Source organism: Mesoplodon bidens, assembly GCF_964165515.1.
Source record: "Mesoplodon bidens genome assembly, chromosome: 1".
NCBI lineage: Eukaryota > Metazoa > Chordata > Mammalia > Artiodactyla > Ziphiidae > Mesoplodon > Mesoplodon bidens.
Window position 1 is genome coordinate 181,695,371 of NC_138176.1, and position 26,448 is coordinate 181,721,818.

Sequence of the window (26,448 nt, forward strand, 5' to 3'; positions counted from 1 at the left end):
AAATGCCACTGGCTCAGAGAGCCTTTCCCAGCCCATACCTTCTAAAATTACTTTAATTCTGTCAATTCCTATGCTAGATCTGCTTTTCTCTATGGCAGACAAATAAAGTACTCCAAATATCCACATGTTCCCTTACATTTCCCAACTTCTCCTAGGTTGGGGCCATGTGACTTCTGGTTATTTGACTGTGAGGGAAAGTGACTTTTTTGAGCCACTTCTGGACTGAGATGGTTAAAAGCTATATGGCCCCCATCTCCTCTCCCCCTTTTGTTGCAGTTATCATGAAAGCTACGTGTTATAGATGATTGCCAGTTATGAGAAGAAAGGAAGTGGGATTCTTAACAGAGGCTTATGTGAGTAAGAAATAAGTATCCTTTCATAAATGATTGGGATTTCAGATTAAAACACACACACACACACACAAACACAAATGTGATGAAAACTATAAACACACAGATCTAAGAAGTTCAACGAACTCCAAGCCCATAAAATATGAAAAAACTATACCAAAAATCAAATTGTTCAAATGCAGTGTGATAGAAAAAATTTTGAAAGCAGCAAGAGGGGGGAAAATGTCACATTATATACAGAGAAACAAAAAGAAGGAAATAGCAGATTTCTTGTCAGAAACAATGTAAGCAAGAAGACAGTGGAACACCTTGATTTTTAAAGTACTGAAAGAAAAAAAAAAACTGTTGATCATGAATTCTATACTCAGTGAAAATATCTTTAAAAACCAAAGGCAAAAAAGCATTTTTTAGACATTTAGGAAGAGTAGAATCCAGACAGAGCTGAAAACAATCAACAGCACACCCACACTATAAAAAATGGAAGTCCTTCAGGCAGAAAGAAATGATGCCAAATGAAAATATGTATCTAGCCAAAGGAATGAAGAGCAATGGAAATGGTAGTTACATGAGTAAGTATATCTGATATTTTTCTTATTAGTCAAATAATTTTAGAATATAATTGGTATTTATCCCAAAATTAAAACAATTTAATGTGTGGTTTGTAACATGTACAACAATAGCACAAAAGTCAGAAAGGAAGAAATGGTAGGACATTATTGTTAGATTCTTACGCTATATGTGAAGTGATATATCACTTGAGGGTAGACTGAAATAAGTTAAAGCTGCATACTATAAAATCACAAGCAACTGCTAAAAAAACCCACACAGCAAAGAGTTATAGCTAATAAGCCAGCAAAAGAGATAACATCCAATAATTTAAAATGTTCAAATTATTCTAAAGGAAGAAAGAAAATGGGGGAACAATAGATTTAATCACATAAATGTAATGTTGTATATCCAATTAGATGTCAGAGGTTGTCAGATTGAATAAAAAACAAGACCCAACTATATGGTGCCTACAGAAAATACATTTTAAGTATAAGGATCCAGAGAGGTTAAAAGAAAAAGGCTGTAAAAGACACACTATATTAACATAAATCAAAAGAAAGCTGGAGTGGTTATGTTAATAGCAGGCAAAGTATATTTCAGAGCAACGGATACTACCAGGAATAAAGAAGGTCATTCCACAGTAATAAAGGATTCAGTTTATCAAACAGAAATAGCAACCTCAATTGTTTATATACCTAAGAAGAAAGCATTAACAAAAACTAATAGAATTGTAAGGAAAATAGACAAATCCAAAAGTATAATCATAGATTTTAGTACCTCTCTCTCAATAACTGAGAGAACAAGTGGAGAGAAAATCAGTAAGAACAAAAATTTGAAGTAGAATATCATCCAATTTGATCTAATTGACATTTATAGAACACTCTCCCTGCAAACAACAGAATACACATTTTTTTTCAAGTTCACATAGAACATTTACCAAGAGATAACATATTGTAGGCTATAAAAAAAATCTCAAATAGAGAAGGATTTACATTACCTAAAGCATTTTCCCTCACCACAATGGAGTTAGATTAAAAATCACTAGCAGAAAAATATCTGGAAAATTCCCAAATATTTGGAAACTAATTAACATCTAAATAACCCATGTGTCAAGTAAGAAAATAAAAGGGAAGTTAGAAATCACTTTTAACTTTTCAATGAAAATATAACATATCAAAATTTACAGTATGCTGCTAAAAAATTACTTAGGAGGAAATATATAGCACTAAACACCTATCTTAGAAAAGAAGAAAGGTCCCACATCAATAACCTCAGCTCCCACCTTAAGATACTAGAAAAAGAAGAGCAAGTTAAAGACAAACTAAGGACAAAAAAGGAAATAATAAAGATCAGGGCAGAAAATAATGAATTAGAAAACAAAAATGTAATGAAGAAAATAATGAAATGAAAGGTAGACTATCAAGGAAAAAGGAAGATACAAATTACCCATAACAGGAATGAGAAAGATAACATCACTATAGATTTTACAGATATTAAAATGATAAAAGGGAATATGTCAGACAACTTTATTCCAGTTAATTTCACAAATTAGAGGAAATGGACTACTTTCTTGAAAGATACACACTGCCAAAGCTCACTCACAAAGAAATAGATAACCTGAATAACTCTTATTAAAAAATTGACTTTGTAGTGAAAATCCATTCCACAAAGAAAGTTCCATGTTCAGATGACTTTACTGGTGAAGTCTACCAAATATTTAAAGAAAAAATAATATTAAAGAGGAGGAAATACTTCCTAAGTCATTATATGAGGCCACCATTACTCTGATACCAAAAAACAGGCAAAGACATTACAAAAAAGGAAAACCACAGAACAGTATCTTTCATGAACATAAATGAAAAAGGTATTAACAAAATTTAACAAATAAAATCCAACAATATATAAAAAGTATCATTCATCATGACCAAAATTCGTCATGACTTTTATTACAGGAATGCAACATTAGTTTAATATTAGAAAATCAAACAATGCATTTCACCACATTAACAAATTAAAAATGGAAAATCATATGATTATCTCAATAAATAGATTATTTTTTTGGTAAAATTCACTGATTCCTGATAAAACACTGTCATATAACTAATTATAATAAAAGGGAACTTCCTCAAGCTGATAAAGGACACATAAAAAATTCACAGCTAACATCATAGTTCATTATGAAAGACAATATTTTCCTCTTATGATCAGGAAGAAATCAAGAATGTCCATTCTTATGTCTATTCATGGAGATTCTAACCAACATCGGAGGCAAGGCAAGGGAAAGAAAATAAAAAGCAGATAACATGATTGTCTATGTAGAAAATCCAATGGAATCTAGGGGAAAAAAAGCTACTAATACTAATAAATGAGTTTAACAAGGTTGGAAGATACAAGATTAATATGCAAATATCAATCTCCATTCTATGTATTAGCATGAAATATCAGATACTGAGATGAAAAGAGACATTTATTTATTATTATTTTTGCAGTACGCGGGCCTCTCACTGCTGTGGCCTCTCCCGTTGCGGAGCACAGGCTCCGGACGCACAGGCTCAGCAGCCATGGTTCACGGGCCCAGCCGCTCGGCGGCATGTGGGATCTTCCCGGACTGGGGCACGAACCCATGTCCCCTGCATCGGCAGGCAGACTCCCAACCACTGCACCACCAGGGAAGCCCAAAAAGAGACATTTAAAATAGCATCAAAAATGTGAAATCTTCAGGCATAAATTTGACAAAAGATGTGAGAACCTGTGCATTGAAAACTACAGAACATTCCTGAGAGAAATTAAAGAAGACCTAAATAAATCAATATATTATGTTCATGGGTTGGAAGACTAAATATTGTTAAGATGTCAGTTATCTTCAGATTAACTTGTAGATTCAAGGCAGTCCCAATTAAAATCCCAGCATACTTTTTTGTAGCAGTTGATAAACTGATTGTCAAATTCATATAGAAATGCAAAGTACCTAGAATAGTTAAAACAGCTTTGAAAATGAGTAATATTGTTGAAAGAGTAATACTTCCTGATTTTAAGACTAATCAAACGTCTTATAATCAAAGGATACAAACTTTCAGTTATCAAATAAATGTCATGGCGATGTAATGCACGGCACAGTGACTAAGATTAATAATACTGTATGGCATATTTGAAAGTTCTTAAGAAAGTACATCTTAAAAGTCCTCATCATAAGAAGAAAAAAGTGACTATATGTGGTGAGGGATGTTAACTAGACTTACTGAGGTGATTATTTTGTAATATATGTAAATATTGAATCATTATGTTGTACATCTAAAACTAATATAATGTCATATGTCATTTATACCTCAATCAAAATTTGTTATAAAGACTAATTATAAAGCTCCAGTAATCAAGACAGAGTGGTATTGGAATCAGGATGGAGAAACATCAATGGGCAAAAATTGGAAGTCCACAAGTAGATCCACACCTAAATTAACAACTAATTTTTGACAAAGGTGGAAAGACAAATTAGTGCAGAAAGGATGTGCTTTTCAATAATGGTGCTGGAACACTTGGATTGCATATGGATATGAAACAAGAAGTTGATAAATTAGATTTCATCAAAATTTAAAACCATATGACACAGCAATCCCACTACTGGGCATATACGCAGAGAAAACGATAACTCAAAAAGAGTCATGTACCACAATGTTCCTTGCAGGACTATTTACAATAGCCAGGACATGGAAGGAACCTAAGCATCCATCGACAAATGAATGGCTAAAGAAGATATGGCACATGTATACAAATGGAATATTACTTAACCATAAAAAGAAACGAAATTGAGTTATTTGTAGTGAGGTGGATGGACCTAGAAACTGTTATACAGAGTGAAGTAAGTCAGAAGGAGAAAAACAAATACTGTATGCTAACACATATATACGGAATCTAAAAAAAAAAAAAAAAAAGATTCTGAAGAACCTTAGGGGCAGGACAAGAATAAAGACACAGAGGTAGAGAACGGACTTGAGGACACAGGGAGGGGGAAGGGTAAGCTGGGAAGAAGTGAGAGAGTGGCATGGACATATGTACACTACCAAATGTAAAATAGCTAGTGAGAAGCAGCCGCATAGCACAGGAAGATCAGCTTGGTGCTTTGTGGCCACCTACAGGGTGGGATAGGGAGGGTGGGAGGAAGACGCAAGAGGGAGGGGATATGGGGATATATGTATATATATAGCTGATTCACTTTGTTATAAAGCAGAAACTAACACACCATTGTAAAGCAATTATACTCCAATAAAGACGTTAAAAAATAAAACTTCTGCTCTTTCAAACATAGTATTAAAAGAATGAGAAGATAAGGCAGATGAGAAGAAAATATTTGCAGAGCATATATTTGATAACATATGTATATGCGGAATATATGAAGCGCTCTCAAAAATCAATATCAAGAAAATGAAAACAACCCAATTAAATAAAGCCCAGCTCTAGCCAGAATAATATAAATCCTCTTTTCCTTAAAACAAGAAAAAACTGAACAAACTGAAAGTCAGTACTTTTCATGACCCTTCAGAGAACTGAGGTTGCAGGGCAAACCACCATCACAAAATCTGGAGAGATAAGAAAATCCAGAAAGTTGCAACCAAGATCTATTTACCTGTACAGAAGCTACTGGAACCATAAACTGATGGAAACAACGTAATTGTGAATTTTGATGAATTTCTGGAAGTAAAGTGTGTACTAGCATAAGAATGAGAAGCTCCTGGGGGCCCTAGTCTTGGATGTAGCTTTCAACAAAAAAATGACAAGGCATGCCAAAAGGCAAAGACGAACAGTCTGAAGAAACCAAAAATCATCAGAACAAGATTCATATCTGACACAGATTTTGGAGTTGTTAGGAAATTTAAGATAACTATGATTAATATATTAAGGGCTCTGGTGGAAAAAGTAGACAATATGCAAGAACAGATGAGTAATGAAAACAAAGCGGTGGAAACTCTAAGAAAGATTCAAAAAGAAATGCTGAAATCAAAAACACTTTAACAAAAATGGAAAATGCATTGATGGTCTCAATTGTAGACTGGACATGGCCAAGAAAAGAAGCAGTAAGCTTGGGAATATGTAAGTAGAAATTTCTCAAATTGAAATGCAGAGAGGAAAACAAAAAAGACAGAAGAAAACATCCAAGAACTATAGGACATTTTCAAAAGGTATAACATACACACAGTCGGAATACCAGGAGAAGAGGGAACAGGGCAGAAGAGATATTTAAAGTAATAATGGCTAAAACTTTTCAAAATTAATAACAGACACCAAACCATAAAGAACACCAAACAGGATAAATACTAAAACTTGTCAAAAGATTTGAACAGATACTTCACCAAAGAAGAAATACAAATGATAAATAAGGACATAAGTAGATACTCAACATCTGTAGACATTAGAGAAACTCGAATGGAAACTATAATAAGATACTACTACACACCTATTAGAATGGCTGATATTAGAACTACAAATGACAATACCATATATTGGTGAGGATGTGTTGCCAGTGGGAATGCAAAATGGTACCCTTTGAAAAATAGTTTGGCAGTGTCCTAAAAATTTACATATATATATTATATGGTCCATCCATTCCATGTCTATGTATTTACTTAAAGAAAAAGATATATGTGTCAATATAAAGACTTGTATATGTATATTCATAGAAGTATGATTTGCAATAGCCAAAAGCTATAAACAACTCAAATATGCATTAACAGGTGAATAGATATTAACTGTGGTTTATCTATACAATGAACTATTACCCAGCAGTAAAAAAAGCAATGAAATATTGATGCGCACTCCAGCTTGGGTGAATATCAAGATAATTATGCTGAGTGAAATTATCCATACAAATAAGAGTACATACTCTGTGGTTCTATTTATATAAAATTTTATGTAATACAAACTGATGTATAGTGACAGAAAGCAGATCGGTGGTAATTAGTCTGCTTGGGCTGCTATACCAAAATATCATAGACTGGGTGCCTTAAATAACAAAAATTTATTTTCTCACAGTTCTGGAGCCTGTCTGAGATCAGGGTGCCAGCATGGTCATGTTGGTGAGAGCTCTCTTCCTGGCTGTCAGACAGACAACCCCTTCTTTCTGTGTCTGCACATGGCAAAGAGAGCAAGCTCTCTGGTGTCTCTTCTTATAAGGGCACTAATCCCATCATGAGGGCCCCACCCTGATGACTTCATGTAAATCTAATTATATATCATTATATTAGGGGTTGGGGGATTCAACATAAGAATTTTGGGGGGACACAATTCAGCCCATAGCAAGTGGTTACATGTAGTTGGAGGTGAGGGGACAGGAAAGGGAGGGAGGAAGGGATGAGGAAAAGGAGCCTGTGGAAACTTTTCAGGGTGGTGTATATGTTCATTATCTTGATTGTGGTGATGGTTTCACAAGTATATATATATGTCAAAGCCTATCAAATTGTACACTTTAAATATGTGCAGTGTATTATATTCAAATATTCTTAAATAAAGCTGTTTAAAAAAATCTGTTAGGAATAAAAATGCAATAAAACTATATGGAAAGGAAGTCAAGGGAATGATAAGCACAGGATGCAGGATGAAGTTTACCTAAGGCTGGAGCAGGAAATGAGGTGGGTTCATGGACGAAATATGTGATTAAATATAGACTATTGTCAAGTCCATAACTTTTGTTTAGGGTGGTGGATTTGCATATATCTAGCTTATTATGAAAAATAACTAATTAATAATTTAAAATTCGATTGTGCTTGGATCAATATTGAGATTGTGTCACAATCCATTCAACCAACTTATGCATTTAAGGTTTATGCAGAGAAAAAGGTCCAGATTTTGAACAATATTTTATTCAAATCCTTTCTAACATGATTTTAGTGTTAACATAGAAACAAAGGCATCCCCACAATATCATTTATCTACTTAAAATTTTTTTCTCATAGGTAACATTTCTATCAGAGAATTTATGTGGGGGAACAAAATGGAAAATTCTCCTGCTGTGGTTTATGTAAACCACATGATGGCAGCATCAGGCAAGCAGTGCTTAAAAAAAAAAAAAAGTTTAATGGTTTATACTGAAAGCTGAGTAAATCATTTTGATATGATTTACCTATCAGTGGGATTGGTAGGTCCCTGTAGCCATATGTGTCTCTTCCTATTCATTTCCAGATGGAAACCATCCCAAGAGTTATTTTAGTCACTCAGATCTATATAATTACGTCTTTTTGAGCAGTTGCTATCATAAACATACTATATCATGTAACTTGAGATTATTTACTTTCCAAAGTATCTTCAAAATCTGGAATTTCTTGGATCAACAATAGCTACTTCTTTTCTTTTTCATATTTTTCTCTTTTCTTTATCATGATATTTTCATGTATTTTTGAGTGCATTCAGCTTTGATAAAGAATTTACCAAAATCAAAAAGCCCTTTGAAACATCTGGATATTTCTTTGTAGAAAGTCTTTCAAGAGAAGTATTTGTATGATTGCTCTCTGACGCTCTTTGTTCATTTACCAGTTCAAAAAATATTTACCTAGAATCCAATCTATTCATATATATGTGTCTGTGATAGTCACTAGGGGAAAGGAGTAGTTAGAAAACAATTTGAGACTCACTGTCCTTAAGAAGTTTGCAGTCAAGTCCCTAAAACACAGCATCTCTTCTTTTCCCTTTTGTGTAAAATAAGCTAATCAGAATAGACATGCTCACTTATCCAACTGTTTCCTCTATGGAATAGACACTGCTTCAAGTTTAGTACAATGTATTTGACAGAAGTCACCGTGTATAGTGTCTAGGAATCCAAGGGCTTAATAAACCAGGATGTCTTCAACACTACTTCTGAAAAATAAGGCAATTTTTGGATCTCTATGTACTCTTCATATGACTCAAGAAACTCTAAGGGTCAAAGGTAGCAACCTTCGCGTGATGTGTAGGTTCCCACTTCATTAACTTTTTTTAATAGCCTATGAAGTAAGCCTGCCTAGGGATGTCCTCGTAGTTTCGTGGCTATAGGAGAAAGAGGCTACGGAAGGCTAAAGGGCCAGATCCACCCCTTTCTGACCTAGAGAACACCTTCCGCTCCACCTCCAAGCTCTATTCTTTTCTCAGATTTGGGGATAGAGTAATACAGTGAGATAATAGTCACTTCCCATTCCCTTTTTGTCCTCTTACCCCTTGATGATGAAACAGTTCTAAAATGATATTGGGTAAGTGGTAAGACCTGGTAAGTATTTTCTGTCTTGAAACATTGATGTAGAACCCAGAGTGTGTAACTTATGTATTGGGTTGAGAACAGTGAACACAGCTTCCAAAATTATATCTCTCATTTACTCCTAGAAAATAATTAACTCATTAAGAGGCTGCAGCTAAATAATTTGATTAGGCAGATCTTTATTCCTTTAGAATGTAAGCTCCAGAGGTTAAGAGTTTTGTTTGTTTGGTTAGCTTATATATCCTAAACCCTTAGAACAGTGCCAGGCACATGGTAGACAATAAATATTTAAATATTATAAATACATAAATATTTATTGAGTGAATTTTCAGAGGCCTTGTCTACACTTGTTCAGAGTGTGGACTTTAATGTATCAGCATAAAGCTTTGCCCGAGATTTCTTATTTTTCAAGTCCTGAAAGGAAGAAATAAATGAAAAACAGACATGAATCTTTTACATTAAATTTATATCAGAGGATATAAAAGTGCCAAATATCTAATAATGTAGATGCAGCTATTGACAAATCAAAATGTTAATGAAAGCCATTTTGGTTTTTCATTGTATTTGAAAAAGATGGATGTCAGAGGTTGTAGAAGGATCAGACATCTTTTTCTTATATTAGTCTATTTTAATTGTCTGCAGGTTTCCACTCATTTGTCTCAGCTTCTTCATTTATAAATCAAGGGTAATTGTAGTCATTTATTCAACAAATTTCCAAGCACTGTGCTTTGTGCTAGGAATACATCAATGAAAAAAAAAAAAGAAGAAGACAGAAAGTTTTGCCCTTGCTGAGTAGTAGGAAAGACAGACAACAAAAAATAAACACAATAAATAAGTAATTACTGTATATCTATTAGAAGTTGATATGCTATGGTAAAAAAGAAAAAGTAGAGCATGGTAAAGAGGATTGGGATGTTCGGGGGATGTTCAGGGATGTTCTATTTTTATTTTATAGTATTTATTATACAAAGGACATGCTAGAATAATGCACATTTTATTACTTGAATAGAGTTTAGCCTTTGAACTCTTAACTACATTGGTTATCTTTCAAACATACGGGGGCTGACTTCTTCCCAACCTTCAGGTCTTAGCTTAAATGCCACTGGCTCAGAGACCCCTTCCCAGCCCTTCTGAAATTTTTAAAATTCTGTTAATCCCTCTTTTAGATCTGCTTTTTTCTGTGGCAGACAAATAAAGTACTCCAAACATGCACAATTTTCCTTACATTCCCCATCTTCTCTTAGCAAGTAGGCTTTGGACTTTAAAGGGGAGGAAGGCAATTCACCTGGAGATGGAAAAGCAAATGTTTAGGAGACAAATATTTGCTGGGCCATGAACAGATAGTGGGGCACAGAGTGGATTCTGATTTCTAGGTCCTGCCTAGAGTTTCCCCCAGCAACCTAGCCCATATTCTTTGCAGATTATCTCTGATGATACCTCTATTCTGGGAACAGGTCTTTTATCTAAATTCTTTAGGCAGCTAAGGGGGAGGTAAAATGAAATCCTCATGCCAAAGAGACACATTTGGGTGTGGCAAATTTTCTCCTTCACAGTATGAAGTAGGGATTGTGGCTCAGTTTGGTTTTTTTCCTATATGGCTATCAAATTGTTCAAGTATTATTTGTTGAAAAGACTTTCTTTTTCCCATTGAATTGCTTTTGAAAACTTTGTAAAAAGTCAAATAACTGTATAAGTGTTAGTCTAAAGTTGGGCTTTCTATTCTGTTCCATTGATCTATTTGTCTATCTCTACACTAGCACCACACTGTCTTGATTACTGTAGCTTTGTAGCAAGTCTTGAAGTCAGGTATTGTAAGTCCTTTTTGCTCATTTTCAAGATTCCTTTGGATAGTCTAAGTCCTTTACATAGCCATATAAATTTTAGAATCAGTTTGTCAATTTCTACCAAAAAAACCTCATAGGATTGTGATTGAGATTACATTGAATCTATAGATCTAATTGGAAGAATTGACATCTTAACATTATTGAGTCTTCCAATCCATGAATATGGTACACCCTCCATTTATTTAGGTCATGTGTCAGCAACATTCTGTAGTTTTCATTATAAAAATTATGGCCCCAATTTTAAAATTTACTCCTAAGAATTTTCTGATCTGTGAGTTTTTGTAAATAGAATTATTTAAATTTCATTTTTTAGAATTGCTGCTTCTATACGGAAATACAATTGATGTTTTTTTGTATATTGACTTGGTATTCTGTGATCTTGCTAAATTCACTTTATTTATTTTTTGTTTCGTTGTTTTGTATATTCTTTAGAATATTCTGCATAAACAACCATTAGAGTGGCTAGAGAGTTTTACTTCTTCCTTTCTGATCTTTAGAACTTTTTTATTTTCCTTATCTTATTACACCAGCTAGGATCTCCAATAAAATGCTGAATAGAAATGGTGGGGGTGGACACCCTTGCCACCTTCTGATCTTGGGAAAAAGGTTCAGTATTCCATTATTAAGTATAATGTTAACTGTAAATTTTTTTTGAATGCCTGTCATATTGAGGACTTCAAGCTTTGCTTTGCCCTTGGTAAGCCACAGCTGCATTCTGTTTAGTTCTCTTAGTGTTAGATGGGCTGCTTGGAGTTTGCCTCTTGTGTGTGTTGTTCAGAGGTCAGTCAGAGATTTGGGAAGAATTTATAAGTTGAGAATATAAGTTGAGAATTTTAAAGTTGAGTCTCCTCTCTGTGGTTTTCTCTTTTCCTGGGTATATCCCTTCAATTTCCAGTTTCTGTAGTAGCCCCAAACTTTGTCCTTTGATTCCTCAAGCAAGTAAGACTGCAGATTTCTATCCAAATTCTAACTGTCCTTTGTCCAGAAAAACCTCCAAAATGGAAACACTTTCAGCAATATTCCTTTCAGATGTCCATTCTCTTCCAAATCTGTCTGCTTCTAGTAACTCTCCAGTGTCAGATAGCTGTGTTTTTTTCTTTTAATTTTAAAATTTTACATTCCATTTACAGTTATTACAAAATATTGGCTATATTCTCTGTACTGTATGATACATCCTTGATACTTCTATTTTCATATAATTTTTCCAATGTTTACAGTTGTTTCCTGTGAGAAGTTTGGTCCAATGTAAACAACTTCAACATTATCAGACATGGAACTTACATTTTAAAATAATGTGGTCAAAATAGTCCTTACAGAGAATGTGGAAATTAAGCAAAGAGAGGGATTTAGCCAAAGTGGCAGATTTTTTTGAAAATCCTCCAGGCAGACACAAGAGCAATAACCAAGGTGGGAAATACTTGATATGTTAGAGGAGTAGCAAGAAGAGCAGGGTTTTGAGGAAAAGAGTGGTGTAAGCAGACATGCATTTGAGAACAGTATGGAGGTTCCTTAAAAAACTAAAAATAGAACTACCATATGACCCAGAAATCCCACTACTGGGCATATACCCTGAGAAAACCATAATTCAAAAAGAGACATGTACCCCAATGTTCATTGCAGCACTATTTACAATAGCCAGGACATGGAATCAACCTAAATGTATGGATAAAGAAGATGTGGTACACATATTCAATAGAATATTATTCAGCCATAAAAAGGAACGAAATTGAATTATTTGTAGTGAGTTGGATGGACCTAGATTATGTCATATAGAGTGAAGTAAGTCAGAAAGAGAAAAACACCGTATGCTAATGATATATATATATGGAATCTAAAAAAGTGGTACTGATGAACCTAGTGGCAGGACAGGAATAAAGACGCAGACATAGAGAACAAAGACTTGAAGACACGGGCGGGGTTGGGGGGAAGGGAAAGCTGGGATGAAGTGAGAGAGTGGCATGGACATATATACACTACCAGCTGTAAAATGGATGGCTAGTGGGAAGCTGCTGCAGAGCACAGGGAGATCAACTCGATGCTTTGTGACGACACAGAGGGATGGGATAACGAGGGTGGGAGAGAGGCTCAAGAGGGAGGAGATATGGGGATATGTGTATACATATAGCTGATTCACTTTTTTGTACAGCAGAAACTAACACAACATTATGAAGCAATTATACTCCAATAAACATGTGGGAAAAAAAAAAACCTCTGCTATTTTGTGAATAGATTATATGGATGCAAATATAGAAGCAAATAATTAGCTAGGAGAATTAGTTGTTGCAAGAGTTCACAGGAGAGATAATGGCCACTCAAACCAGAGTGGACATGGTGAGGCTAGTGAAGGACTAGATATGTTATGAAGGAAGAACCAACAGATTTTTCAATTGATTAGATGTTGCGTGTGAAAGAAAGTGAGGTGTTCAGAATGTCTCCAGGTTTTTCTGGCAAGTAAGGATGATTTCTGTATAACACAGAAAGATAGAATTGCCATCAACTGAGTTGGAGAAGGCTATGGGTGAATCAGTTTAATAAGACAAAGTCTATGCCCTAAAAGGCTCACACTGGTAAGTAAGAGAGATACTTAAATAACCAATGTGATCAACTAACTGAAGTAATGTGGTAAGTGCTTTTTATAGTAGTTCTATGGGGACGAGAAAAGATAAAAAGTATCATATCACTTTGTGATGAGGGAACAGCTGAGAAGGGATCAATATATTGAAGAATAAATAGGATGTGAAACAACAGGGAGGAAGGAATTAGTAATGGAAAAATAATCATGAGCAAGAATGTAGAAATGCAAAAATTAATGTTAAGGGCTTGGGAATGGGACACAGATTGGTGTGACTTGAGGTAAGGATGTGTCATAATGATGGTAGGAGAAGGGATGGGGCACTTGGAGGGAGGGAAGTATAGGGCAAAAGATATAATCAAGCTAAAGAACATATTTACTCTGCTCATGAGCTTGCCCTTATCCAACAGTCATTGGGGAAGTGGAAAGAGGTACTTTTGAACAGTAACATGAAAATCCTTGGATGGAAAATAAACCAGTAATTTGTTTGTTTTCTTTTTGTTGTTGTTACTTGTCCAAAGGCAATTAAACATATTATAAATAAATCACAGAAATATATATTCAATTTTGTAGTTCTAAAGTGTGACCCCTAAAGACATTCCCTGAGCTGTTCTATTGCGGTATTATGAATTCAATTTGATGACTTTTTTTTCCTGGCATGATTTAATGACTTCTCATAATATTAAATAGATGGGAAAAACACACACTCACAAAGTGAATAATGCCAGTTTTCCCATTCATTTGGGTAAGATATTAAGTGGTTAGTTGTTTGCCAATGTATTCTATGAATCAAAAATGTTTTATAACCATTGTAAAAAAATTAATGCTATTGAGGCTCATGATTGTTTCTTCTTTTCAAGTCATGGGCCCCAGGGATGTGACATCAGGGAACTTTCAGTAGCAGTCAGTTAAAAGCATGAAATATATTTATTTCTCTTACTCATTTAACAAAAGGTGCTATAAAATGTTTGATGCTTTTTTGCATGTATTTAGATACATGTTAGTTAATCCAAAAATACTGTTGTTTTTGGAGGTCTAGAAGAAACAGTGCATTCCTTGGGATATTTTAGGATTATCAAAATGTCTTGATTAGAAGGGACAGGGACCCTTGCTGATATTAATTGTTGAGTGGTATTTAAGATTGATTAATATTTATGATTTCTGTATAACACAGAAAGAAAAACTGGTTTCAGGGCAAACAGATGTGGATTTTAATTCTGGACCCCTCTTCTTAGTAGTAGTTTGAGATTGGCTGAGTCTCAAAATCTTTGTGCTTCATCTTTAAAATGAAGATAATACCTTTTCTATCTTAGCCCTCAGTAACTATGAAGACCAAAGGGGAAACCTATGTGATGGTAACATGAACATTATAAAGCACTGTTTGAATGTAAGATATACTAACTAATATTATTTCCATACACTGTAGATTACATAGTGAAAGGTACATCTTTCCTGGCAAAGGATGTATGTGAGATTTAATCCACTCCTGAGATAACATAGAGTTACATAAAAGTGACGTATGAATTGGTGTCCTTGATTTTTATGATCTTAACATTTTTAATCTACTCATATAGGTTTTTTCCTTTTAGATTAAATAGTAAGCACATTAATCATCAGTTTTCATGTGTTCACTACATCACACCTTTTTTATGTCCACACATCTGTCTTTTAAACAAAAATTACTTAATTAACTTAAGATAAAATTGTTCTGAAATGAAGATCTGAGTTGAAGTTTTAAGAAATACATTAGAGGACAGGTCTATAGTTGCCAGTTTCTAGTGCTTGCCCCCAAATTTTCAGCTGCTTACATTTCTTCCTGAGTATTTCAGCTATTGTGTGAGATGAATTGTTCATTACAAGTTAATGTTATTTTTAGTGAGTAAAACAGCACAGACCAGTAAACTGTGAAATTCACTATAGTTCAGACTTATTTGGTAAGAGGATGACGCTCAAAATCTACAAAAGAACCTTTGTTGAATTCTTTCAATACATTATTGGCCCATACACAGTAGGCAATTTTAAATTTAGAAATGAACTAATTTAAGCCATAATTCAATAATGGAGGGTTCAATTACAGTTATTTCTTTTTTTATTTACAAAGCTTTTGATTTTGTTGTAAGAAATATCCATGGCATGAAGCTTCTGCATGAGTGGTAGGTGTCTAAAAACTGAATCATCACCATCATCAACATCATCATCATCATCATCATCATAATCAACCAGATTTTAAAAGGAACCACTATTTTTATCCTCAAATAGTAAGTTAAATATGTAATTCAAAAAAATATTTTGCTAGAACTTGTATAATCATCTTCTACCTTCAGAGAAAACAGATGGAGGCTTACTCTGCTAGGACATTATAGAATGAACACAATTACTGAAAGTGACAAACTAGTCATTGGAGAGATATTCCAAAGACCCAATTTCTAATTGAATATGATTCATATTATGACTTTTATATATGTAAATGATTTGGTAGTCTAGTAATGGCAAATTGGATCTATATAAAATAAGATGACAGTAGTGTCACTTTTAGGATATAAAAGATCTGAGACATAGGGCATGTCTCTTTGAAAACTGTTTGAACTTGGACATTGATAATGTTTTAAAAAAATTATTTCTAAATGGCATTCATTGTGTAATATATGAGGAAACTTTTCTGTAGCAAATATACCTTTATTTTAGTATTTTAGGAATGTGGGTTAATTGTTGGATTTAGGGTAACCTAAGCTACTCTGCATAGAGTAGTATTAAGAGCCTACTTTAGGTATGTGGGTTAATTGTTGGATTTAGGGTAACCTAAGCTACTCTGCATAGAGTAGTATTAAGAGCCTATTTTATATTTCTATACTTATTACTTTTCAAAATGAGACGGTTGGCATCTCATATCTCATTTGATTCGTTCATTACTCAAGTTATGTTCTTTTCCTTTCATAAAGGAAACCATAATGGTATTTTGGATTTCAATGTAATAATGCTTCAGGGAAATGATGTGTAGTGTGTGTGTGTGTGTGTGTGTGTGTGTGTATGTGTGTGTTTGCTTTTCTAATATGTCATTTGGGAGGAAGCTAGGCATTAATGATGTCATGGCTATTTTTAACACTAACAAAGCCCTTTTAATCTGTAATGCTAACAATATTCAACAGAAGCCTATTCGTGGAACTATCTTGTATAGGAAAATCATACATTTAAATATGCAAACTTATAGAGGCAAAGCCTTATCATCTGACTGTTCCCAGATCTCATTGATATTGTTTGATTTCACAGATTTTTCCCTTTTACCAGGCCAGCCACTTCTGGCCCTGTACTTGCATATACTCTTACAGCAGTTAATTACAGCCATTGGTCAAGAGCAGTTTGGCTTACTATTTTCATGGCAATAAAAGGAATAGAGTAATGATTTTATATCTTAACTAAAGCTGAACAGTAAGTAATCTGTCTGTAGGCCCTCCAATTTAATTTTCCAGACTTGCAATTAGATAGCAATTGTAAAATTAAATCAATTTTATTTACTTTTCAGACCATGTGGATGAGCGGACAGTATGCAATGGAATTGCCCCGGAAAAAGACGTAGATGGATTTCATATTATTAACATTGGAAGACTATGCCTGGATCAGCATTCTCTCATACCTGCCACTGCTAGTGCTGTTTGGGAAATTATCAAACGAACAGGTTGGTCTATGGGACATGGGTGCTAAGTGCCAAAATGAGCATTTGCACATTGCCTTGAAAGAGAGTGAAAGAAAATAAGCATTAAACTTCAATCTACAGGAATATACAAAGTTACAGAAGTCAAAGAATAATCTGAAATAAGATAAAATGAAGAACACATGCCAGGTTACAAGAAACTGCTGTTTCACCTTTCAGGGAGTGAATTTTCCAAATAGAAAGTTTATCTCCCTTACTCTAAAACCGTAAGCTGAAGGTATTTTGATGTACATTTTTCAAAATGTATTATTTTTTTCCTTACCTTTAAAAACAAAATGTGCTGGGCTTCCCTGGTGGTGCAATGGTTAAGAATCTGCCTGCCAATGCAGGCGACTCGGGTTCGAGCCCTGTTCCGGGAAGATCCCACATGCCGTGCGGAGCAACTAAGCCCGTGCACAACAACTACTGAGCCTGCGCTCTATAGTCCATGAGCCACAACTACTGAAGCCCACGCTCTTAGAGCCCGTGCTCCACAGCAAGAGAAGCCACCACAATGAGAAGCCCCTGCACCACAACGAAGATCCAATGCAACCAAAAATAAATAAATAAAATAAATTTATTTTAAAAAATGTGCCGAACATTTTGCACCATCTCTAATGAACTAGGTTGTCATTATAAACACTTACACTTGAATTGTGCTCTAAATACAATAATGCTCTCAAAGACCCTCGATAGTTCTCCTGCCTTCATCACTGTCTCTGACATTTTTGGCAGCATCTCCTCCTGCTAATCTTCTCTTTTCTAACTGAGGGAGAGAACTTCCAAGGGAAAGCAGATCCTAGAATTATACTCTTAGAATGTTAGTACTTAGAAAAACCTTAATTCTAATTTTTTTCATTTTACTTATGAAGATACTATGCCCCAAAGAGGTTAAGTGTGTTAAATCTGTAAGCTTTATCTTTCAGACCTTTCTAAGTCCATAAATTTAGTGCTTCTCTCCTATAGAATAAAGTGCATGAGTTTTGTGAAAAATACTTTTTTCCCCCACTTCATTTTTTCCTAGATTTGCTCAAAGTTTGATTGCCAATTAATCTTGACCTTTCACTTTGCTTGCTTTGTGATTAGTAGTTAATAATTTTGTCTCCACACTTCTAACACTTCATATGAATTTTAATGTTTAAAACTAATATAATGGAAGCTTGAAAATGTCTGTGGTTTTTTACTGAGGCCATAATGAGAGGGAACATGACGGATCCAAGAATTATAAAAAGAAATATTTATAAACAGTGAATGTGGGAACATTATAGACAAGCCACAAAATAATTCAAATTAAATCAGAAGTTTTTAAAGAATATTGCAGTTGGCTGTTGAGATGTTTACTTTGCTTCTTGTTGCTTATTCTTCATTTAAACCAACCTCTGTGTTTTAAGGAATTGAAACATTTGGGAAAAATGTGGTTGTGGCTGGAAGATCCAAGAATGCAGGGATGCCCATCGCCATGCTCTTACACACTGATGGAGAGCACGAACGGCCAGGAGGTAGGGGCAACCTGGAGATTCTATGTACTCTTACAATTTTCTCACTTCTTACAATCATCAAAGAAATGTGTTTGAAAGTGTGACATAGAATATTTATGGGCTTCTGCAAATAAAGGTTTCCCTTTATTCCCTATCTAATGACATGAGCACCTTGACAATGAATAAAAGAATTACTGGAAAAATGTGGCCCCTTTGTTCCTACTTTTTCCTTTGGCTATTATATACTTCCTTTATATCATTAAAGATATAGACATTAAGAAGGATAGAAAGGCTAGATACATACTAGATACATAAAAATCACATGTTAATAGATATCTGTATACCCATACACACTACCCCCCTAAAACACACCACCAATGTATAGATATAAGTTTGGTGTGTTTTTTCTACCATTATTAACCTTGGTGAACTCCAGTTTCCTGATCTCAAATTTCAAATACAGTTGACTGTTGAACAACACGGGTTTGAACTGTGCAAGTCCACATATACATAGATTTTTTTTTCACTAAATACATACTACAGTACTATGTAATCTGTGGTTAGTTGAATCAATGGATGTGGAATTGTAAATCCAGGGGCTGACTGTAAAGTTACAGGTGGATTTTAGACTGTGCAGAAGGTGGGTGTCCCAAACCTTCACGTTGTTCAAGGGTCAACTGTACTAATTTTATGATCTTGGTTGACATAATGCATATGAAATATTTTTTTAAGCCACGAAGCCCTAAGGAAAAAGAAGCCCAATGATAACATATCACTTATCTAAAATTATAAATTATTAGAGTTTGAATTGTTTTTGCCTGCCTGGACTTAAGGACTTAAATATTGCAACAAATCAAAATATGTATGTAGATCATAGTAAACTAGTGCCTGATAGTGACTCAAAGTAACTTTAAAAAGCCTTAGTTTTGAAGAGCTGTTTTTTTTTGTTTGTTTGTTTTGTTTTGTTTTGTTTTTGCGGTACGCGGGCCTCTCACTGTTGTGGCCTCTCCCGTTGCGGAGCACAGGCTCCGGACGCATAGGCTCAGCGGCCATGGCTCACAGGCCTAGCCGCTCTGCGGCATGTGGGATCTTCTCGGACCGGGGCATGAACCCATGTCCCCTGCATTGGCAGGTGGACTCTCAACCACTGCGCCACCAGGAAAGCCCTGAAGAGCTCTTTGAAAGGCCAAATCTGGTAGTATCAACATAGTTTTCATGGTAACCATCTACAAAGTTGCATCTCTAGCTTAACTATTAACTTCTAACTTAATCTGTTAATGCTCATCCATCTCTTAGGGTATAATAAAGATATTGATTCATATTTACCTTTATTTAATAGTTTCTGTTAAGCAAGGTAAAACAACCAGGAAAGTTTACCTAGGTGTACCATTTTTGTTGGAAGATTTTGACCAAGAGCCAAACTAGGCAGTTTTTCCTTCATTTTAAACATATTATTTTCTTATCTCATCAATAACATAACAAGCAGCATTATGCAGCTCTATTAATTGCACAGCACTTTCTCATGAACTATCTTATTTCATTCTCAATAATTCTGGAATATATTCATATTCACATTTTGCAGCTAAAGGAAATGGGCTTTAGCGACTTCAGTGACTTACCCAAGGCCATTCAAGGAAGTGGTGTACAAAGCTGGGAGCTGGGTGCTGACTATCTGGTTAGGAGGATAGACTTGAAGTCAGACCCCTCCCTGCCAAGCTCTGTATCCTTGGATAAGTCATTTAATCTGTGTAAGTCTCCACTTCCCTCATTTGTAAAGTGCAGATAACATTAATATCTCCTTCATTGGGTTATTATGAAAATTGAATGAGACTTGAATGTAAAGCACTCTTCACAGTGCCTGACACAGTAAGTTAAGTAAGCCCTTGGTACATGTGAACTGTGACTATTACTGTTATTTCCATTATTATGCTTAAATAATAATCTGTGGCCATACTAACTAAAAAGTTTAGAATAACATAATCCAAGGTCAATGATGTATTTTTCACCTTCATTTGAAATTTTATTTTCTTTTTCTGTAGGTTTTATATTTGCTTTTATTTGGATCACATCTAGTCTTTGTTGTAATAATTTGCATAAACATAGAATTTATAAAGTTAATAAAAGATTAGAAATATGACATCATAATATTCCAAATTTTACTTTACATTGCACTTTTTCTTGTGGATATTAATATATTGTGTGCTAATTTCTTGATAAATTTCAATTTTGAATTATTTGTCTAAAAAATACCTAAGTCTAAGAAAGTTAATTTACCTCTTATTTATGCAATTTTAAATTAGATATTCCTATGTCATAAAACACATTTACTTTATAAATATTTTATACTTTGTGTTACAAAATATTTTCACTTGAATGCATGTTAGAAATTGAGTAAAATTGGAATTAGATATAGTATTGGTTACTTAAATGCCAGGTGGTTAAATTTACAGTTACAGTGGCATACAGGTGCCATTATAATTACAGTATCTAAAAGGTAATAAATTGTATTAAAAATGATGTTGGATAGGGCTTCCCTGGTGATGCAGTGGTTGAGAGTCCGCCTGCCGATGCAGGGGACACGGGTTCGTGCCCCGGTCCAGGAAGATCCCACATGCTGCGGAGCGGCTAGGCCCGTGAGCCATGGCCACTGAGCCTTCAAGTCCGGAGCCTGTGCTCTGCAATGGGAGAGGCCACAGCAGTGAGAGGCCCACGTACCGCAAAAAAAAAAAAAAAAAGATGGTGGATAGTTCGCAACATGGGTGGTGTTTATTAATCTCATGCATATTTAATAGGAGTATGGTGACATATATGATTGATATAATGAATTGTTGAGAGCTGTTTACTGAAGATTTGCAGTCTGTGGGAAAGTTTATATTTCAAATGTCCATGTCTGCTAGAGCAGTAATGATGTGCAGTGACTACATGTGCATTGTTAGCTTACAGAGATAATGAAGGAGGATTAACTGGGCAAATTCATATCTATAGAACTTGTTCTGATGGCACTCAGAATGTTGAGCATTCAGCTCACACTGTACTTCTTTGCCAGAAAAGATTCAGAGCCCTAATGATTCATTTGTGTCTTAAAGCCAAAGATAATTGCACTAGAAGAAAAATGGCGATACTGTAATTTAGCTTGATTAATATGTGTCTACACAGGGCTGGCTTTTAGTCTTGATTATTTAGGACATGGATCCCGGCTATTTTGTGAGAAAGAGCTTCTTTTAATTCTTCAAGGGCTTGAAATATTTAGAGGACTGAGAATGTGCTAAAATCTTGAGGTAAAGAATTAGTGCTGATACTCAACACAGGAGGATGCTGCAGGGAGATAACCTTCTGCTGAGGACATGTAATCACAGGAGGCTTTAAAGATGACATGACATTCAAGCCACTATGTACTTTATAGAGAGTGAGAGATAGTTCGTGTCTTCCAAGAGCTTATAGTCTTGGTGGTGGTAGGGTGGGGGGATAGGGTACAGAGGGGGCATGATATGCAAGTATGGGTGATTTAAATGATAAATATTTAGTGGCACAAAATAAAACTCAGCATCCCTAAGAAAACATTCAATTTGCTAAGGGAAGCCCTTGGTTAATTGAGGAAATGTAAAGAGATTGACAGTGGAGTCTCTTCTCATGAGCCCCACTACTTGTTAGGATGTTTTAATATCATTGTGATCACCTATAATTCACTGGTCTTCTTTTAACGTCTTTGTATGTAGTAATCTACCCAGGTAACTTAACCTTTCAGTATTCAGAATGAAAACTGAATACTATTGGCTTTAGCAAAATGTCTTTATGTTTAGCTCACCCTGATGGAGTAAAACAGAGTTCTCCAATTTCTCTGAAACAGTTTTTTTTTTCCTTTAAGATAACAAAGTGCCATAATGACCAGGCATTATGTGTATTAATTATAACCAAAGGAATACATAGTCTGATTTTATTTCAAATTCTTTTAGAGTAAATTCATTTCTGCCTATTTTATATTCTTACATAGGGCATGTCATCTAAATAGAACCCCCTAAATGGCCACAACATGCTCCTCCTTTTAACTAAAAGGTTGGGGAACTATTGCAGTGGCATTGGTTGCTGGGACTTTTTAAAAGAGCATTTTGGAAGAGTCAGCAACTAGCTGATTTTGCTTAGAGTCCTTTGGGATATTCTTGACTTCATTCAGGTAATAGGCATTCAGTACATATTCTCTGTGAAACACTGGGGTGGGGGTGTGGTACAGGGGTGAAAAAGACTTGACCCCCTGTTTCCAGAAGATGACAGACTGCATCTTCAGGACACTGTGTTTCTCAAAGCACAGCTTCCGCATTGGTGTTCAGCTTTTGCACTCAAGCTGCCCACCTGCTGCAACTTCTATATATCAGGTATCTTTCATTCAAGGGGACATCCTATCTAAATGGAAAACCACAAGATATTTTGTTAGTGTGATGCCTTTCCTTTGTGAAAATTGGCTCCAGTTGTGAAAATGAACATTTTTGCCAGCCTGGGAGCATTGTCTCTCACCTGCAGGAGGGGCCTTTAGGTAGTAACACAGGAATGGATGTTCCAGGCAGTGCACTGTGATATGAGTGGTTATGTGTGAATGAAGGTCAACCCAGTGCCAGGTTGGACCAGGTGCTCTCAAGTTTCAAAGAGAGGAGACAAAAAGGAACACCTAGGAGAGAGGAGTCACGCAAAGCAATCACGCCTCCCGGATGGAGATTCTTAGTGTTGTTGCCAGTGGAATGGAGTGGGACTTTTGCTGCCGCTGTGGAATGAACCATTGTCAAACGGGTGCAGGGGGACGGCAGGTATTTATAGTCTTTTCTCCTCCCATTCCGCTATTCCTAAGGTAGAAGTACTCGTGGTAAGATATTGGGGGTATTATGTTATATGTCGCCTCTGTGTTGACTAAACTTTACTGAATTACAGCTTTGAGTTTGCATAGTGGAAAGCAATAGAGAAGAACAAATGCTTGTTGTAGTCTCATTTTCTAAGTTGAATAGTAGGAGTACTGTTTCATTTTCAACATCTCTGAAATTCAGCCAGCTAGTGTCTGGAAAGCACTGTACTTGGGAAAATGTCACATATTCTCACATCAGGCAACTGGAACTATTAGTTGCCCTGTTGAAAATAACATTAAATACTATTTAAAATATAAAGTGAAGTCCAAATCTTTTTTTTCTCCCTTTCATTTTCCCTCTTTCCTCATGCCCTCAAAGTACCAGGCTTTTTTTTTTTTTTTTCATGATTATCAGCACAAAGCATCCCTTTTCTGATGTCTATAAGCCCGATTATTCAAAGCATTACTTGTAAGGATATTCATTTCTGCTCCACCAGCCTTTTCAGCCATTCATCCCATCGAGTTCCCCCTGGTACCTTATGCTGAAGCTTCATAGAACTGCACATTGTTTCCCAAACACACCATCTCTTCCAGGCCTCCTTTCCATTACATACCCTGTTCCCTCTGCAGGGAATGCTGTTTCCCATCACTTGCCTGCTTTCCTCTCACCTCCAGCCCATCTTTTAAGATGTGCACCAAATCTAACTTTTACATGTTATATGTGCTGCCATCACAATACTAATCCTGTTGCATATTGATTATCTACCTGGTCCCCTTTTCTACACACACATAGTAAATATGAACTGCTCAATGACAAGTATTTTGTCTTAGGCTTTTTGTATCTCTGAAATTTAGCACAGGGCTTGGCATGTAATGATGCAACTAGTCAGTGAATCAATAACAGTTTATTTAGTGTTTCCTGTGTGCCTGTATTGTAGAAAATAAGACTGCAGGCTAGGGATTTAAAATAAAATACTGCCGTTTATGGGAAAAAAAAAACACTATATAGTGGGGAGGAGGGAACAGAAGTAGCTAGGTACTTACTATAAACTAACTCCTTCATATTTTAACATTATAGGCATTTATATAAAAGCATAACTTATGACTCCCCTTCGCCCAAGAATCAGATCACAGGAGAAGAGAATGCCTCATGACCATCAGGAAGGGGAGAGGAGACCTAAGGATACTGGGAAGGGAAGGAAAGTTATTGCTGACAGCATTAATTGGAAGAGGTCATAGCATTTTTACAGTAAAACATTTAAAATCTATCATTTTGTTTAGACTTTTTTTTTTTCTTGAGCTGCTGACATGTAGTGCTGCCTTCTTACAGAGGAGCTGATTTCTTTGTCACTAAGCCTGGGAATATGATAGTGGATAAATCAGATATTGCCCTGTCCTCTTGAGCTTACAATTTAGTAGGAAAGACAGTGATCAAACAATTAAGTATGAATGATTAATCATTATAATTGTGCAAAAAGCTGCAAAGGAGGAGAGCTTTCTATAATAAAAAGCTTGGTTGTAGGAAGGAATGGATGATTTCTAGCTACAGTTATACATTAATATTATACCTTTTTTTATTAATCTATAGACATTTAATAATTCAGCTTTGATCAGATGCAGTCTCATCTGAAAGGGAAGGGGGATAGTATTGTTTTTTTTGTTTGTTTTTTTGCTTTATAACAAATTTAATCAGTTATACATATACATATGTTCTCATATCCCCTCCCTTTTGCGTCTCCCTCCCACCCTCCCTATCCCACCCCTCCAGGTGGTCACAAAGCACCGAGCTGATCTCCCTGTGCTATGCGGCTGCTGTTATACCTTTTTATGCCTATCTTTTGTACTATTGCAATAGCATGTTTTTATTGTCTACCTTCTGTCACTGCTCTTCACTTCAGACTAAAAAATCCCACCTCACAGACAAAACTAAAAATATATTCTACTTGAAGTTATTAAAAATTTCTAAAATCTCTAGAAGGAAAAAGTTCACTCTGTACAAAATAAATAATTCATACCATAATGGTAAATGATGATTTGATGATTTTAAAAAAAATCAAGTCAATGCCAAGCAGTGTTATTATACATATATAGTAAGTACATCAGATAGAACTTCCTCAAGTAGGCTTCTCTGAAAATCTCTCCCACCCCCTCACACACACCACCATAGACACATTGAAGAACTTTTCCTTCACAACATTTATCAGTTTGTGATTGTCATTTATTTGTGTCATTATCTGATTAATTTTCATCATACTCACTGGACTATTAACTCCACAAGAGCGAAAACCATATCTCTTTATCTTCCCATTTTATTTCCAGCATCTAGCATAATAGCTCTCCAAAAAGTCTTTGTTCAATAAATGAATGAATAAATTCTCTTTATTTGTAGACCAAGAGTATCATGAAATTTTTAATACAGTTATTCATAAGCTATATTCTTAGGAGCACGGGTGTACCACAAGATTTTAAATGGTTCTGAGGCCAGCTAAAAAGGCCAAAAAGTGGGAGGTGGCCCAATTTCTGGAAATCTCCGCCCCTTCCCTGAAATAGTTGGAATAATCCTCCCACTCATTAGCCTATGAAATTACCCAGCCCATAAAAACTAACCACCCCGTATTTCGGGACCTCTCCCCTCTTGAGATGGCCCACACCCTGTGGAGTGTGTTTCTCTAAATGGGTTTAGTTTTCTTTTTAAAGGGACAAAAATTAGTCAAATAAGTCTGGGAAATCTGGGTTAAACAAAATCAAACATATATCTTGACTGTGAATATAGTAATATAATATAACCTTTAATATAGTAAGTACTATAAATCTCTGAGAGAGTAAAGGTCTTTAGTATTTGACCCTGAAAGTTGTTTTTATCCCCCCTAAAACTACTATATATATATATACACACACACATATACATATATATGTGTGTGTGT

At 35.3% G+C, this 26,448-nt stretch overlaps 1 protein-coding gene across 2 annotated transcripts in view; it reads left to right on the top strand.

Moving 5' to 3' along the window:
• MTHFD2L (methylenetetrahydrofolate dehydrogenase (NADP+ dependent) 2 like) overlaps positions 1-26,448 on the top strand; it is a 136,709-nt gene that overhangs the window by 25,559 nt on the left and 84,702 nt on the right. For both annotated transcript variants that reach the window (XM_081232634.1, XM_081232635.1), the window contains exons 4-5: positions 17,051-17,203; positions 18,610-18,717. In XM_081232634.1, coding sequence (XP_081088760.1) covers positions 17,051-17,203; positions 18,610-18,717 — 261 coding nt within the window. The remainder of the gene's footprint in view (positions 1-17,050; positions 17,204-18,609; positions 18,718-26,448) is intronic.